The sequence below is a fragment of the Balaenoptera ricei genome, chromosome 1 (assembly GCF_028023285.1).
Source record: "Balaenoptera ricei isolate mBalRic1 chromosome 1, mBalRic1.hap2, whole genome shotgun sequence".
NCBI classification, from domain to species: Eukaryota; Metazoa; Chordata; class Mammalia; order Artiodactyla; family Balaenopteridae; genus Balaenoptera; species Balaenoptera ricei.
Window position 1 is genome coordinate 112,908,397 of NC_082639.1, and position 15,835 is coordinate 112,924,231.

At 52.5% G+C, this 15,835-nt stretch overlaps 2 protein-coding genes across 5 annotated transcripts; one reads left to right on the plus strand and one right to left on the minus strand.

Moving 5' to 3' along the window:
- Positions 1–7: 7 nt before the first annotated feature.
- SHC1 (SHC adaptor protein 1) lies at positions 8–10,324 on the minus strand. 4 transcript variants are annotated; one of them, XM_059932777.1, is made up of 14 exons: positions 10,170–10,324; positions 7,937–8,085; positions 6,572–6,739; positions 5,966–6,036; positions 5,376–5,439; positions 5,095–5,214; positions 4,792–4,845; positions 4,551–4,602; positions 4,260–4,386; positions 3,254–3,452; positions 3,097–3,166; positions 2,884–3,018; positions 2,501–2,739; positions 8–1,680 (listed from the first exon to the last, which is right to left on the minus strand). In XM_059932777.1, the coding sequence occupies exons 3-14, from the start codon at positions 6,734–6,736 to the stop codon at positions 1,552–1,554; spliced, it is 1,425 nt and encodes a 474-aa protein (XP_059788760.1). In that variant the 5' UTR covers positions 6,737–6,739; positions 7,937–8,085; positions 10,170–10,324; the 3' UTR covers positions 8–1,551. The 4 variants fall into 4 exon arrangements, with proteins under 4 accessions (XP_059788760.1, XP_059788767.1, XP_059788753.1 ...); XM_059932784.1 differs by lacking the exon at positions 7,937–8,085; XM_059932770.1 differs by lacking the exons at positions 7,937–8,085; positions 10,170–10,324 and having other exon boundaries at positions 2,884–3,015; positions 6,572–7,721.
- A 271-nt stretch (positions 10,325–10,595) lies between these two features.
- CKS1B (CDC28 protein kinase regulatory subunit 1B) lies at positions 10,596–14,049 on the plus strand. Its single transcript, XM_059902027.1, has 3 exons — positions 10,596–10,725; positions 12,787–12,914; positions 13,528–14,049. Exons 1-3 carry the CDS (start codon positions 10,667–10,669, stop codon positions 13,578–13,580), a joined length of 240 nt encoding a protein of 79 aa, XP_059758010.1. The 5' UTR covers positions 10,596–10,666; the 3' UTR covers positions 13,581–14,049.
- Positions 14,050–15,835: the final 1,786 nt, after the last annotated feature.

The following is a 15,835-nucleotide window of genomic DNA, read 5'->3' on the forward strand; positions in this document are numbered from 1 at the left end:
GCCGAGGTAGAAGAAATATGGACTTTAATGAAGATTCTTTCCCTTTGGTATAAGTGAGACCCGTGAAAACATCCAAACAAAAAGAAAAGAAAAAAAAGGGAGGTGAGGATTTAGATAGTCCACGCTCCCTTATCCACAAGGCCTAATGACAGAGCAGGGCCGGCTCCTCTGTCGTACGGCAGGACCCGGCCTGGAGAAGGGATTCAATAACTGCAGGTTTTAAGTGTCCCCCAGCCCCCGCCCCCGCCCGCCCCGTGTGAAGCTAACACTCATTCAGCCAAATTTCTGCCTCCCAGCCTCGCGGTGGGAGGTCCAAGTTTCTCTAGTCCTGGCTCACACTCGGCCTCTTGTCTCTCAGAAAAGATAATGCTACCGGCAAAGGCCGGGGGTGAGGAAAATGCCAATAGTTGTAAAAGGGCTTTGAAAAGTCAAAAAGGTGATGTATAAATCGATTATTATCATTTTGTGCTCAGGAATAAGCTATGGAAAACAAATTAGGAAAGTAAATCTACAGCCCTAAAATATATGCATATAAAATAAAAAATAAACGCAGTTCCAAATCTACCGATGGTATCTGGGGATTGTCTACTGCTTTAGAGTCTCAGTGCCCCTGTTCCCACCTCCACAAAATCCACCTAGGATGACACTTCAGTCATCCCCCCACCACCCCAGCAGGGGGAGGCAGGGCAGAGGCTACAGAAGGAAGGGCTGTACTTTGGCTCTAGAGTATAACATGCATGCAACATGGGGCCGGGGGGGAGGGGGGGGGCGGCGGCGAGTGGACTTGCCAAATGTATATATAGACCCCCTGGGGTGAGGGGCCCCGCCCAAGAGGCACTGAGCAAGGGGTGGGTCCATCTCCCCACTGGCTGGGAGGGGGCTCTGAGGCAATCTCTAAGGGCTGCATATCCCCGGGGAGAGGGGACAGCTGCCACTCCTGCCTCTGTTCGCCCAACCTAAACGGGAGGGGGTACTGAGCAAGGAGAGGACGGGGTCCCAGAAGCCAAGGTGTCAGCACCCCCATGCTTGACTTCAGGGGCCCAAGAACTCTTTGCATAAAATATCTTCAGACCTAGCAGATGGTCAAAGGCACAAAGTTTAAACGCTGGGAGGGAGGGTTGTTGAGAGGGGTCTGGGGTACCCTGAGCCCAGGGGTAGACTAAAGGTGTGATTCATTCCCCCTTCCCTGGAAGGGTGATTGCTCCACTGGGCCTATCACCACAGGACATTTTCCATTACAAGGAGGCATACTGCCCAGGCCTCCAGCACCCACCCTGGGGAAGGGGGTATCAAGTTGGCACAGGAAAGGCCCAGGGGAGGGGGCCACTCTGTACATTAATACTTTGGTGAGGTTTGGGGAGAAGCAGGACTCTACCCCTGGCTCCTGACTCAAACCCTCTCACTCAGCTGGATGCTGAACCCAATGTCCACACTACCCCCAGCCCTACACAAGGCCAAGCCCACAAAACACTCCCAAGTGAGGTCCTGAGAGTCGGGCAATAGGGTGGAAGGGGTCGCAGGGCATCTTCTAGGAGAGAGCGCTGGGACAGATCACAGTTTCCGCTCCACAGGTTGCTGGAGACACAGTTCGCTGCCCGCAGAGATGATGGGCAAGTGATTGTCCATGTGGTAGCTGATGAGGTGACTGACACTCTCAAAGCGGTGATCCTTTGTCCGAACCTGGGAAGTGGGAAGGGAGAAGGTCAATTCAGGTGAAGAGTCAAATAAGACCTCAGTCCCCAAAGCTGAGGAAGCTGGAATATTCAAGAGGGTTGAGGCAGGAGAAAAAAATGGCAGAAGCAGGAGGGCCGTCAGTCCTGATCATTGAGGCTTCTCTGGAAAGAAGCTGGAGATAGCCGTGGGAGAGGGCAGGTCAGTGAACTGGGAAAAGGCAGAGGGGATATCAGCCCAGAAATCATGAAGCTGAGGGACAGCTACTCCTCCCCTGACCTGGAAGAAGGTGGTATGTCTCAGAAGAGGATACACAGTACAAAAAAGACATGCAAAGGAGGCTGAGGTTGCTGTAGAAAAGAGACTAAAGTTATGAGGGGCAGAGGGACAGTGCAGACAGGAGACAGAGCACTGGTCTGAGCCCTGAGTCTGGAGAAGCTGGGGAGGCCCCTGGCTCCTCTTAAGAGAGGAGATTTGGGGTGCCTAGCCTCTAACCATCTGACATTGAGCATCACAACCTCTTAAGGATGGTCTTCTCATTTGTCAAAGGAGGGACTCAGGTGACATGAGCACCTTCCAGCACTCATGGGCATAAGGTTTGGGGATTGGCCGGGACTGAAGGGAAAACAGCTCAAGTTCAGGGATGTGAGAAGGGAAGGAACCCTAAGCCGCTAGAGGGGGAATGCCAGGCACCTTGAGAGCAGGGGAGGCTCAGATAGAGGTGCCCAGCGGGCAAAGTCTAGGAAGCAGTGAGGCAGGAACAGGGCTGCACAGGAAGGTACTGCACCTTCCTTTCTGCCTCACCCACCCATACCCCTGCAATACTCACCACACCCTCAGGGTCCACCAGTAGCAGGTGCTTGGGCTGCCCACTCTGCAGGCCAGTGAGCACATACTGGCCAGGCGTGGTCGTGCTTTCCCGCACCAGGAAGTCCCCGTTGAGCTGCAGCAGTGCCTCGGCCTCCCGCCGGCTCAGCTTCCCGTGAAACCAGGGCTCCCCTCGGAGCTGCTCAGCCATGGCCACCAACTGGGGAGGTGGAGGCACCCGCAGGGCATCTTCAAAGGGCTCTGGGGGTACAGAGAGAGGGCTAGAAGAGGCAGCTGGCACAACACATGCTCAAGAGCCAGACCTTCAGGGAGGGGAGGCCAGGAAGAAAAGAGGAGGAACCAAGTGGGAAGATGCAGATGCAGAAAGGAGAGGGGCACACTCACTCATGTCAAAGAGGTCTCGGGGCGCGCTGCCATTGATGGCAGGATTGGGGGGCCCGGCTCCACCGCCTGCTTGCCGTGCCTTGTCTAGGTTCTGGACATTGACATAGGAGGGATCATCAAAGAGCTCTCTGCCTGCTGAGGAAAGGGAGGCTTTACAGTGATCCCCGCCCTGCTTCTCAAACCCCACTCTGCCCCTCTCAGCTCCCTTCATACCTGGGCAGGGTGGCGGCGGCAGCATCTGTTTGCGGGCTTCTGGGTCTCCTCCAACAGGCTGCCCCACTGGCTGAAGGGACAAAAGTAGGGTGAGACCAGAGGCCCTAACCAGACACTGCCATCCTGGGCCCAGCCCACCTCCATGCAAGCAACTTACCAGCGTGGCTCCCAGGTGGCTAGGGGTCTGGGCACTGGGTGGAGTGGGTCGAGCAGCCCCCGGGGGGGCTCCTTCCCGAAGCCGCATGTCCACCACCCCCCCAAGAGGGGGTTCCTTCCCAGGGAAGTCATTATAGTACTGATGGTCAGGTGGCTCTTCCTCCTCCTCATCCCAAGCTGAGCCATCAAAGCCAGCCATCCTGGGAGGGACAGGAGGAAGAGAAGAGCATGGAGAACAGACAGAACAGCGCTCACGTATTGGGCATTCCCTGAGGGGTAGGCCTGAGGCTGTTTCATACATATAATCATTTCATCCTCCTGGCAACCCTATAAGGTAGGTATTATCTCCTTCTTCGATTTTATAGATGAGGAAAATGAGGGTCAGGGGTAAAAAGATTTAGGTCTCACAACTAAAAGGTGGTGGAGCTGAGATGTGAATTCCGATTTGCCTTTAAAGTCATGCCCTTGATCGTTATGCTGTCTCCCAAGAGGGAAGGGGAGCACTAAGTACCAGGGAGGGGGGTGCTCCAGAATAGTTTAACCTCCTCTAAATACTCAATGCCACTGGTCTGAGGTGGGAAAGGTAAGGATCTCAGGAAAGAGCCATTCTCCCTCGCCCAAATTCTTGATGGCTTCTAGAGGCAAGCAAATGAAGAACTAAACTAAATATGGAGAAATGCACAACAGGACAGACCAGCAATGAGATGGCTGGGAAAAGAAAAGCCCATCTAGCCAGGAAAGAGCTGCAGCGTGGACGTCCTGGACTACAGCTCAGCGCCACCATGGGCACGCGACAGGAAGAGCTGGCCCTGCAGCAGGCAGGGCCTCGAGAGACCTTCCTGATGGCCACAGGAAACTTCAGAATAGCAGGAAGTGGGAAGCAGGGGCGCACAGGTTATTTCCTTCCCTGCACCTCTCTGAGCTCAAGTGTGGGAAGAGCAGATCTACTTTTCCAATTCCGGTCTGGGGCCCAAGAGCTGGGCGCCCCCCCGCCCTGGTCCACTCACCTGTCATGGGGGGTGACCAGCTTGGGCGGGTTCCTGAGGTATTGTTTGAAACGCAACTCGAAGGCCTGGCCAATGGTGCTGATGACGTCCTGAGCAAGCCCTTCGGGACACTCCAGGATGTGGCAGGCTGGGGGCACAGCAGAGGCCGTCAGGGAGCTCGGGGGCAGCGTGGCCAGGAGGAGGCACAGAGGGGGGCCCTTGTCCTCTGTCCTCCACAGCAGGAGCCACTGGGTCCTGCTCACCTACCTCTCGGACAGCTGGCCCCACCCAGCGCTCCCCACCACGCCTCACCTCTCTGATTCACCGGGTCTTTGGCAACATAGGCGACATACTCGGCTGTGTCCTGGGGTGGACAGAGTCAGAAGAGGCCAGTTAGCTAAATTTCATAGACCCACCTCACTCCTGACCCCTCAAACCCAGTCCTTTGCAGACATCACCTCAATCCTAGCAGGCTCCCTTCTCTAGCCAGTGTCTTCCCAACCCCTAGCCCCGTACTCTTCTCCCACCACCCATTCTCCGCTCCCCAACTCACCGGGTCCCCGCCAGACGCAAACGAGATGGATTGCATGTGGTGGTTGGCGATGATCTGAGGGTTAGGGCAGGGGATGGAGAAGGAAGGGAATGACGTGTGTCAGGCAGCCTCAGGGCCCACTGGGCGCCCCCCACCATTGGCCCAGGACCCTGGGATCCCAGTCTCATCCTTTTGGCTTCTCAACCCATGTCCTCCTAATCTCCTCCTTCCCTACCGTCCTGCTGCTCCCAAGCCTTCCGTCTGACGGGTCCTCACTTAGCCCTCCCATCAATGTTTCTGGTCCCCCCGCCCCACTCCACCAACCTGTTTGCAGTCTGCGGCCATGAGATTGAGGCTGCTGGTGGAGACGGTGAGAGTGATTGGCATTCCAGCAAATTTCAGGTTACTCCTCCCCAGGATGGAGCTGAGTGGACGGCTACAGGGCTAGGGAAGGCCCCAAGGATCTCAGAAGCTGGGGGGCTCCTCACACCAGGAAACCCACACACTCCTGCCTTCTGGACTTCTCCCCGCACGCCCCACACCAGCCTTCCCCCTGCTCCTCCACCTCTCCCAGCAGCACCCCTAGCCCCATCGACCCCAGCTACCTTTCTCCTCCTTGTTGCCCCCTTAGCACCCGGCACAGCGTCACACACCAGACTGATGGCCTCCCTGGGGAAAGAGGGGGACTCAGACCCACGGCCTGCCTCCCACTCGGCTGGAGCTGCCACAGGGCTGGGGGAGGGGAAGGCCAGGCCAGACTCCAGGGGCACTCCAGGCTCTTTGTCGTGGCGGATTGAATTAAGGGCCTTTAATATTTGATGACACCGAGAGGCCGCTTCCTGGCTGATTGGGTTAGAGCCTCAGTGGGTCTGGCCCCACCCCCTTCCAGCTACCAAATGCCCCATCCCCTTCCCAAAGGCAGCGGCAACCTTCCATCTACCCCCATTTTCCACTCAAGCTCCAGCTGCCAGCTGCCTCTGCCACCTCCCCCACAACCCCCCAGGCTGCATAAGCAAGAAGGAGCCAGGTCAGAGTTGCCTCTCTTCACTGACACTTCGACTCCCTTCCCTAACTTTTTCTCAATCCCCTTCACCACCCAAAGATGAGCCATCACTAGCGCCACTGCCAAGTGACCCACTCCCCCCTCCCCTCACAAATCCCAGGACCCCCACACTCCGCCCCCCGCCCCACCAACCTGGTGACCTGAGTCCGGGTGTTGAAGTCCAGGGCGCGCATTGACTGCAGGACCTCCACACAGCCCATGTACTGAGGGGAGGGACGGGAGGAGAACAGTCAGCTGCCTCCCCCACCTCTTCACAAAGAGCCCCAGGACTCTTCCCGGCTTGTTCCGTAAGGGATGCAGAAGTTCTGCCCACTGCCCGTGGATACATCCCACGACATGCAGAACAACAGGGTGAGGACAGAAGGCAAGCTAGGGGGACCTCATGCATGTGGGAAGAGAATTCGGAGGGGAGTGACAGGCACTGGGTGGGATGGAGTGACATCTCCAGAAAGGGGGAGGAGACTGGAGGGGACAGTCAAGAGTCACTCATTCCAACACTTACTAAGGGTTTGTGCTGGGCTTTGTGCTAAGCATGGCAGGGTGGGGGTGGGGGAGTCACAAGAAGGAAGGGGCCCCAGACAGAGCTGGAAGGGAAGGGGCAAAAGAGTCAGAGAAGGGGCAAGAAAGGTTTAAGAAACAGGACACAGAAACCAAGGGAGTTACTGGGGAAGAGCAGGAAAAAAAAGAGACTAGTGAGCAGAGGAACTGGAGGGAGTGGGAGGGAGGATGTTCACTCACCCGAACCACGTAGGAAACCCCGGGTCCCATGACTTTGTCGTTGGGATGCAGCCAGCCCCGCGTGGGCTTATTGACAAAGCTCCCGTGGCGGGTCCACTCCTCGCCCCCCAGCTGGCCCCCTTCCACCCGAGTCCTGCGCCCGCCGCCTCCACTCAGCTTGTTCATGTCCTGGAGGAGGGGCAGGGGGCCTGAGTCCGGCATGGCTGCCCCTACGATCCCCTCCCCATCCTCGGCTGCCCTTCCTGGCTCCCCCTTCGGCCCCAGGCGCCCCCCAGCCGGGTTGGCCAGCTTCAGGTTGCTCATCCGGGGGAAGAAGGAGCACAGGGTAGTGGGACTATCGTCCCCAGGCAGAGGTGGCAGCATGGGCCCCAGAGACGAGGCTGATGGGGAAGGCAGCTCCTCCGGTGGGGTGGACCCTGAAGCTCCCTCCTCCAGCGATGACAGAGACTCATTCCGAAGTGGGTTGTACTTGGGCTTGGGGGGCAGGAGATCCATGGCTGGAGTGAGAGGGAGGCTGCTGCCCAGCCTGGCCCCCCTGCCAGTCAGGGCAAGGGGGCCAGGCAGGGGGCATCCCAGGCCCTTAGCCTGATCGGACCTCTATGGCCCAGGGATCTCAAGGGTCCTGGGGAGGGAGAGGGACAAGTGGCTCTGGCTCCCCGGGCTCAGACCCAGAGAGTTTCAGGCCCCATCCCCGCCCAGCGTGGAGCCTCTTCTCTGGCTGTGAGGAGAACGGGCTGGACCTAGAGCTGACTGGCTCCTCCCCAGGGGCGGGGAGCTAAGGGGAGAGACCAATCCCGAGGACAGTGCTGACTCACAGGCTCTGAGGGGCTAAGCCTCCAGCACTGCCCCAACCCTGAACTCTTACAGGGCAGAGAGATCCATGCCCCCCTGCCCCGGTACAAACAACAAGTAATCTGGAGAGGAATAAAGTGGGAGTGGGAGGGAAGGATGGAGGAGTGAGAAGGAAAGGAGGGTGGCAAGAGGAGGTCTGGATCAATCCAAACCAGACAGGGGCAGGCCAAAGGGAGCAGGAAGCTGAGGGAGGGCAGCGGGTGGAATGAGGGAGGAAACAGAGGCAGCTGGGGGTGGGAAAGGGAGGGGATCCCTGAGCTCAGCAATTCCCTTCCTGTCCTGGTTGAACACTCAAACTCCCTCCTCCTCCAGCCCCGGCCACCCCCGGTGACCCCCCACCACTATCACACATGGGGTGGCGGCCCCAGGGAGCCTGGGCCATTAGCATCCTCTGCTACCACAGCTGTGGAGGGAGCTAAAGAAATGGGAAAAGGAAGGACGTGGTCCCAGTGGATGCAGGGAGGGGCCAAGAGGAAGGGCAAAGCTGGTGAAGTAAGGGGAATAAAGTCCAACCTGGGTGGTGCATCAGGGAGCCACCAGGCAGGAGCTGGAGCAGAGGACAGGCTGGTGGAGGCTTGTTCTCAATGCATGGCGCCTACCATGCCAAGGAGCAGCGGCCCATGCCAAGCACTCTTCTGTCCCCCTTTCCACAGCGAAGCAAGCTGTCAAGGGTAGAAGGGGTGGGGGCGGCCAGGGCATTGACACTAAGGTCAGCTCCCTGGACCTGCGGGTAAGCTCATACCCCTCCTCTTGCAGTAGTGACTGGGAAGGGTGCAGGTGTCCACCACAGAGCATGATGCCCCTCACGCCAGAGGCAGAGTCTGGCTGGAGGAAATGGGAGAGTGCAACAGTTCTCCAAGAGAAGCGAGGGCTACAGGCCACGAAGGGACAGAGGGGGCAGAAGACAAATCTGCTAAGGAGAAAGGGGTGCCAGGAGAAGGACTGAGGATGAACACAGGGAACAGTCCCAAACCCACTCCTTCCACCCACAGCTTCCTTCCACAGCTCTGCTCAAGGGGGCCATAAAGGAAGTTGGAAAGTGACCCAAAAAAGTAGTTGTAAAAGATACATATAACGCCCCAGGCTCACCCCCGAATTACCTATCCTTAAATTTACTTCAGAATATAAAAAGATGCAAATTATCATATGATTATAGCGATGAACAACACTACCACTTAAAACATGTTAGATACTGTGCTTATCACCTCCCACTTAGTCCTCCAAGGAGAGCTTTGCCACTCCATGCACCACTCCAGAGAAGAAATTCTATCACTCTGTTTCCTAAAGACTCAGCACCCAGGCATAGAGAGAATGAGGAAAGTATTCTGCCAAAGCCTCACACCCCCATCACACACAAACACACACCAGGACGTCCTCATCTTTAGAGGTGGGCATTCTGTGGGTGCCTGCAGGATCCCGAAGCAGGGAATGACCAACAGGTGTGGGCATTGTTAGAAAGAAAGAGGAAGTAGGGCTTTTTAAATTTATGTAGGAAGAAAGGAGATTGCTACTGGGAATCCGGGTGACTGGAAGAAGCTGCGTGTGGCTTCTCAGCCCAGCAGGGAGGAGGAGGCAAGAGCGGCGGAAAGTAGCAGGAAATGGCGAAAGCTCAGGAATGTTTCCAGAAGGGAAGGCTGGTCAAGCGGGACCAGGAGGAATGCCCAGACTAGAACTCTGGTTAGGGGGAGGGGAAGAGCCAGAGAAGTGGTGGGGCCTGAGGAGTCCCTTAAAAAAAAAAATTAAACAGCAAAAAGGACACTGTTACCTACACCCACTCCAAGACACCGTTTTCTGGTGGTGGAAAACTTTTCTCTCCTGTCACACCCACATGTCACACACCAACAAATCCATGCCCCTACTCAGCTCCCGACGTACAGGTATGAGACAAACAGCTGTTTCTGGGGTGGAGTCGGTCCTGGGAGTGGGGCTGGGAATCTATGAGCGAGTCTCCCTCCCACTCTCATGCCAAACCCCAAGTCCAGCCCCCTTCAAGTAGGTCCACCCTTGGAAGGGGTAAGGGAGAGGAAAAGGGCTGCCTCTAATCTCTTACTCCTCAGAGCCAGAGATGTGAACTTCTGACTTCCTACCCAGTGGAGCATGAGAGCTCAGGAAAACTGAGCCAAAGGCCCCAAAGAGAAAAAGAACAAGGAAATGTTAAGCAGGTGAAGTTTCTGGGATTGAAGACAAAGCTTCTGAGGCGATGACCCGGGTCCCACAGGGATAACGCTCCTGAGGGGGCGTGGCCCTCTCAGGACGCGAGCATCAGAGACTCCCAAGAGGCAAGGCTTCTGGACAATCAGACGTGGATTAAGGAAGGGGCGGGGCTTCTAGAGGGGAGGAACCCCTAGAGAGGTGTGGCTTCATGAATTCGAATAGTTCTTTGAGGGGCAGGGCTCTGCCCTTTTGGGAGATAGGCTTTTTGATAGACAGGAGTTGGCGGAGAATCGTCGCTAGGAGGCGGAGTTTCGGGGAACTGGAAGGACTAACGTAGGGTTTCTAGTAGTACGGCTTGGAAGCATGTCTGGGGGTGGGACTTCCAGGAAAGTCGGGCGACAGACTGGGGTCGGGGACAATAGACAGAAAACAAGTCGGGGTTCGGGGAGCCCCCTGAAGTTGGGAGGTGGGACTTCCGGGGAGAGGGTCGCAGGGGCGGGGCTTATAAATGAAGACCGGAAGTAGGGTCCCGGGAGAGGGGTTCCGGGGAGGAGGAGTGGGTCACCTAAGGAGAAAAAAAGTCCCAACTCACCAGGACTTCATGGAGTCTCCGCACCGCACCGCGGGCCGATTTGGTTCCGGATCACGCCACTGCCTTCTTAGGTCGCCGCTCCAACTTTCTCCCCGGCCCGGCCTCCCTGGAGAAACTTTATTGCACTCACTTCCGGCCTCACTAACCCCTGACCCTCTACCTCATCGTCCCTCCTTCACCCAGCCCACTTTCCCGTGTCAGCCAATAGCAGCACGAGAACGCGCACAGGAGCCATGATAGCCAATAAGAGGCCTATTTTTGACCTACGTTTGTTCTTGAGCAACGTAGGCAGTGCACTCCAATAAGGACTCAAGGAGAAGCAAATCTTAGCCAATCGGAGGCTTGAAGGTGGGGTTGTCCCGCCTTCCGCCAGAAGGACCAATAGAAAGCGCGGGCGGTGTGTTTGAAAGCGAGGCCAAAGAGGGTGGGAGCGTGTGCTGCTGGGAGTTGTTTGGAGGTTGGCAGTGCGGGGCTGACGGTCCTCAGGCAGGGCGATCATGTCGCACAAGCAGATTTACTATTCGGACAAATACGACGACGAGGAGTTCGAGTACCGGTTAGTGCCGGCGCGGGGGCAATAACAAGGTCGTGAGCTTTGACAAGTGAGGGCACGAGGAGTTAGTAACGGGGACTGAAGCTACAGAATGGCGCATGCGCGGGAGATGAACGTGAATGGGTGCGAGCAATGAGAGCGTAAGGCGCATGCGCGAAGGATAGGGGGCGATCATAAAAGAAACCCTAAAGTGTAGAGAATTTGGAGTAAGCTCCCCTGTTGGGAGGAGGCGTGGGTGGACGTGGTTAGAGTGTTAGAGTGCCGACCACCCTCAGCTTTGCGGGTTTCTGGATCATTCTCTCACCTTCATTGAGCAAACTGAACTTGCCTTCTTGAGACTACTTGTATAATGGCAACACCGTAGAGCCTCCTGGGAGAAGGTGGCAAAGGCGGAGCTCGAATTTTCCTCGAGTCTTCAAAGTGAGGGGAGTTCTGAGAGAGCCTGAGTGTTGCTTATTAATTCATGGAAAGGGGGCGTGGTTGTCTGGCTTGTTTTAGGAAGGGGGCTTCGAAGAACTGGAGTGGAATAAAACTGGCCAGGAACATTGAGAAAAGACTTAATATAGACCTAATAGATTCCCGTCAAATATTTGAAGGGCATCTACTTAGGAAACAGTTATGGAGTGCTTATAGGTTTCAGGTGTTCTGCTAAAGTGCAAGGATAAGCCATGGTCCCTGCTTTCAACAGACCTAAAAATCTGTGGAAGTAATGACAGACTTCAGAAAGCAGGTGATAATTGGTATGATAGAACTATGTACAGGTTGTGTTGGGAGCACGTACGACTTGCCAAGCATGGTGAAGAAAGGACTCCCTACAGTTTGCATTTGATAAATCCTAAATCCATAATTCTAGATTAGAAAATTAGGGAAGACAAAGAATTCTACAAATATTGGCATTCGACCAGTCTATATTAAGCATAATACTTAAAACAACTGGAAGCTTGCTTTCCTTGTGTTTCTTCAGCCTAGTGCAGGGCTCTGGGCCTTCTGGAGAACTCAGTGTCTGCTGACAAACACACTATTTGTATTGTTTTTATACCAAATCCTTGGGAAAGGCCCCCCAGCCCTGTTTGGACGCAATTAACTTTCTTTTCCTCAGCTGTTTTCCTCTATATCTGAACTAGGCTAACTAAAATTATGTGCTTATAATGTCTTTGCAGGGCTAGGGAAACATCACTAGTTTCATCCCCTGGAAGATGTAAGTCTTGGCAGTGATATTTGGTTTAAGAAAAGGGTTTGTTTGTTTTTTTGGTCTAAATAGGTATGGAAGCCAATCTTTATGCCAGGGGCTTGTTAAGATGTAAGCTATTTTCAGACATTTAGACTAGAATTGACTCTTTGGGGGAAAAAAATCCCTTTTACTTAGCACAGAGAGAGTATTCAGTACATTTTCATTGAAAATGATGACGTTTGAGTCACCTCAATTCATGTCAGAGTAGTAATTTCTTTGCCATGGAAGGAGGCTTATCCTTGGTTAGAAAAGCATGGAGTTCCCCCCAAAGAAGTCTCATGGCACATCCCTTCAGAGTTAGGAAAATGAAGTTAGGATAGATCTTAAAGGATAAGATATATTTCACCCTTTGTTCTGGCTCTTCCCTGATAGGCCTTTCCTCTCCATGAAATTACTTCTCTCCCTTCCTTACAATTCTGTTCAAAACTGCCTTTACTTATTAACACTGTGTGTGTGTGTGTGTGTGTGTGTGTGTGTGTGTGTGTGTGTGTGTGTGTGGTGGGGCTCCCATTATATTGTTTTAGGGTAATCAACTAGAAGACTATAAGCTCCGAGAAGGCAGAGTCAATGTATCAACAGTGCCTGGAATTTAGGTGCTCATTCACTGGTGTTACTTATTAATGTGTACTTTTTAATATACTTTTGTGAGAATGTACGTATCTTGGCCTTTATTTCTAGCTGCCTCTGCCCCACAATGAGATTATATAAACTCCCTGCCATTACGAACTGGTTTGTCTTTTCTTGCCTCTCTTGGCTTTATATGCAGGCACTCGTCTGACAGACTGTACCCAGTACTGATACAGATTCCCCACCTTCCCATGTTTCTGTTACAGGCATGTCATGTTGCCCAAGGACATAGCCAAGTTGGTCCCTAAAACCCATTTGATGTCTGAATCTGAATGGAGGAATCTTGGCGTTCAGCAGAGTCAGGGATGGGTCCATTATATGATCCATGAACCAGGTGAGTGCAATGGCAGAGAGCAACCATGTAGGACTGAGGAAATGAAGGAATGATAAGGTCGCATAACCCAAAGAAATAGGGGGAAAGTAGGGATGATTTACTAGTTTCTTAACTCACCAGCCATCTAGAAAAACAGGAGTGACCAAAAATAAGAAAGTATCTGGGAAGTTCAGACACAACCTGTCACTGAAAAAACCTCCTTTAATCTCTAACTTGGTCAGAGGATTTTTTTTTTTTTTTTTTAATGCTACATATACGCTGGTAGAGGTTATGGCCCCTGCTTCATTCTCCATCAGAAAGTGAATTTTGGGATGTGTTCCAAATAAACCAAGGAAAGTATATTTCTTGATAAGACACCAGACACCAAACTGCCAGACAAAACTAATAAAGGACACCCCGAGGCTGCACAAACATAGCAAGAGAACTGATATTGACAATTCTGTACTTGGCACACAGGCCAGGCTTCGGGGTCTGTTTCTAAGGCCATATGCTTAAATCTTAATTTAGTTGTAAAGATCTGAGTGGGTGATACCTGGGAAGGGGAGTGGGAGACACTATAGGTTGTGCATAGGATGATGTGAGCTTGTCTCTTACATTTCACTCACTCTTTCAGAACCTCACATCTTGCTGTTCCGGCGGCCACTGCCCAAGAAGCCAAAGAAATGAAGCTGGGGAACCACTTTTCAGCCTCAGGCTTTATACAGCTGTCCTCATTTGCTAACATCTTTCTGATGACATTATTATGTTGCCTTCCTGTTTCTCACTTTGATATTTAAAGGATGTTCAGTACACTGTTTGAACGTGCTGGTGACTGCTTTGCTTCTTGAGCAGAACCAACAGGACCATGGCCCAGCCGGACGACTGCTCTTTGGGTTGCAGCCTCAGCTAAGTGTGACCCCCAAAACCATTGTGAGCTCTGTATCCAGCAGAACACACTTGGCAGATGGAGGAAGCATCTAAGAATAAGACCATGGCTGTTACCGGGATTGTGTAAACTTCCTGTTTTGTTTTTTTTCTGCCAGGTGTTGTATGTATGGTGATTTATGTTTCAGTGTGTTGGAAACTTTCCATTTTATTCAAGAAATCTGTTCCATGTTAAAAAACCTTGATTAAAGAGGAAGTTTTTATAATCTAATTCTCTCATTGTAAAGGTTTTTCCCTCTCTCAGGGCAAGCATCACATTCACTATCATGGTTCTAATTATATGCCCTTCAGTGAGATAATGAAGTTCAGCTCTTTGTTAATAATGAGGTTTATTTCAACGTTCAGGTAACTGGTTTTTAATCTACTTTAAGCAGACTTTGCTGTCAAACATCTACTGAAATATATTTCACTCTAACTACAGGCCTAAGAAAGAGGTTATATAGGGCCAACTTCATCTCATCAAAACAAATGAACTCTTTTCTGCAGTCAGGGGTGCTGCCATTAATGTAGTCCTGATTTTTGAAGGGTACACAAGGGTGAAGGGAGGAGGCTGTCAGCCAGAGGCTGCTAGTGCACTCCACTTCCTGACCAGCCTAAGGCTCAGGCACACCTATGGCCTGTTCACTCCACACAATGGTTTGGGGGTGTTTTCAGTGGTTCTCACTTTGGCTGAACATTGGAATCACCTGGGTAGCTTTAAAAGTGCTGATGCCAAAGTCATTCCCAGGGAAGTTGACTTAATTGGCCTGGGGTGTGGCCTGGATGAGGGAATTTCAAGTATTCTTAGACAGGTAGTTAAAGCACTAACCTTTGAGAAAACAGCTGTAAACTGTGGCTATTTGAGAAAACATTTCGCCAAATAATAGCTTACCCTCTACTTTGAACAGAAGTGCTAAGTAAGGGAGATTAATCTTCCCACCTCTCCCTGTCTTCCATTCATTTTTTCCTTAGAGCAGTAGTAGTTCAAGTGTGGTCCCTGGACCAGAAGCATCAACATCACCTGGAAACTCCTTAGAAGTGTCCATTCTTGGGCTCCACCCTAGACCTACTGAGTCAAACTCTGAGGGTAGAACCTAGTGACATTTTAACAAGCTCTCTAGGTGCATACTTAAGCTTGAGAACCCACTGTAAAGGATCAGACCAGAGCTGATGTTTCAGGGAGGGGGGCGGGGCTTGTCAAATATCACCATTACTAAGAAAGATGATGTAGCATACATGGCTTATGTCATTAGGAAAGCCTGACTTTGCTTTTTTAGAGCTGAGACTCTCTTAATTGGAAAAAACACGGAGCTAATTATTTGAGAAAGAAGGGTCTAGAAGCCTGGCTCTACCATTCACTGTAGTGTTTTGTGGTTGTTGTATGGCATCCCTTCACCTTTTTGAGCCTGTTGCCCATCTGTAAAATGGGCATCATATCTATCTTAGAGGGGTTTTAGGAGAGTAAAATGAGGCCAGGTGTGGTTCAGCAGTCCTCCAAATGAATGAACTTTAGAGCTTTACTACAGAAAACAGTGGCATCAGCATGACATGAGTGTGGTGCTCCAAGGACAATGATGCTTCAAGGACAAAGAACGACCCTGCCTGAAAAAGTTGTGGTGTTACACCCCCTACCGGACTCTTAATCGCCCTCCCCACCATGTTGAGATGGTTACGAAATTCCTGAGCCCACCTGGGCAACACCCACCTGGGCAATGGGACCTGTCCCAAATAAGGAAAGGCATCTGGGCTGTCCCACTCGCACCCTATAGAAGGAAGGTGTATGTGCCTCAGCCAATCAGTAAATGAAATTTTCACCCCGGACCATTCTTTTGCTTTCTGGCTATAAAAACTGATCAATAGCACATGTTCGGGCTTGACTCTCCCAGGCTGCTAGGAAGTTGGGCCGCTGTTAGGGCAGCGACCCTTCCCTCTAATAAATTCTATCTTCTTTACATTCTGCCTTGTGTCGAAATTCTTTTCCAACCCGCATACGGACCACAACATTTGATGGCTCGTAC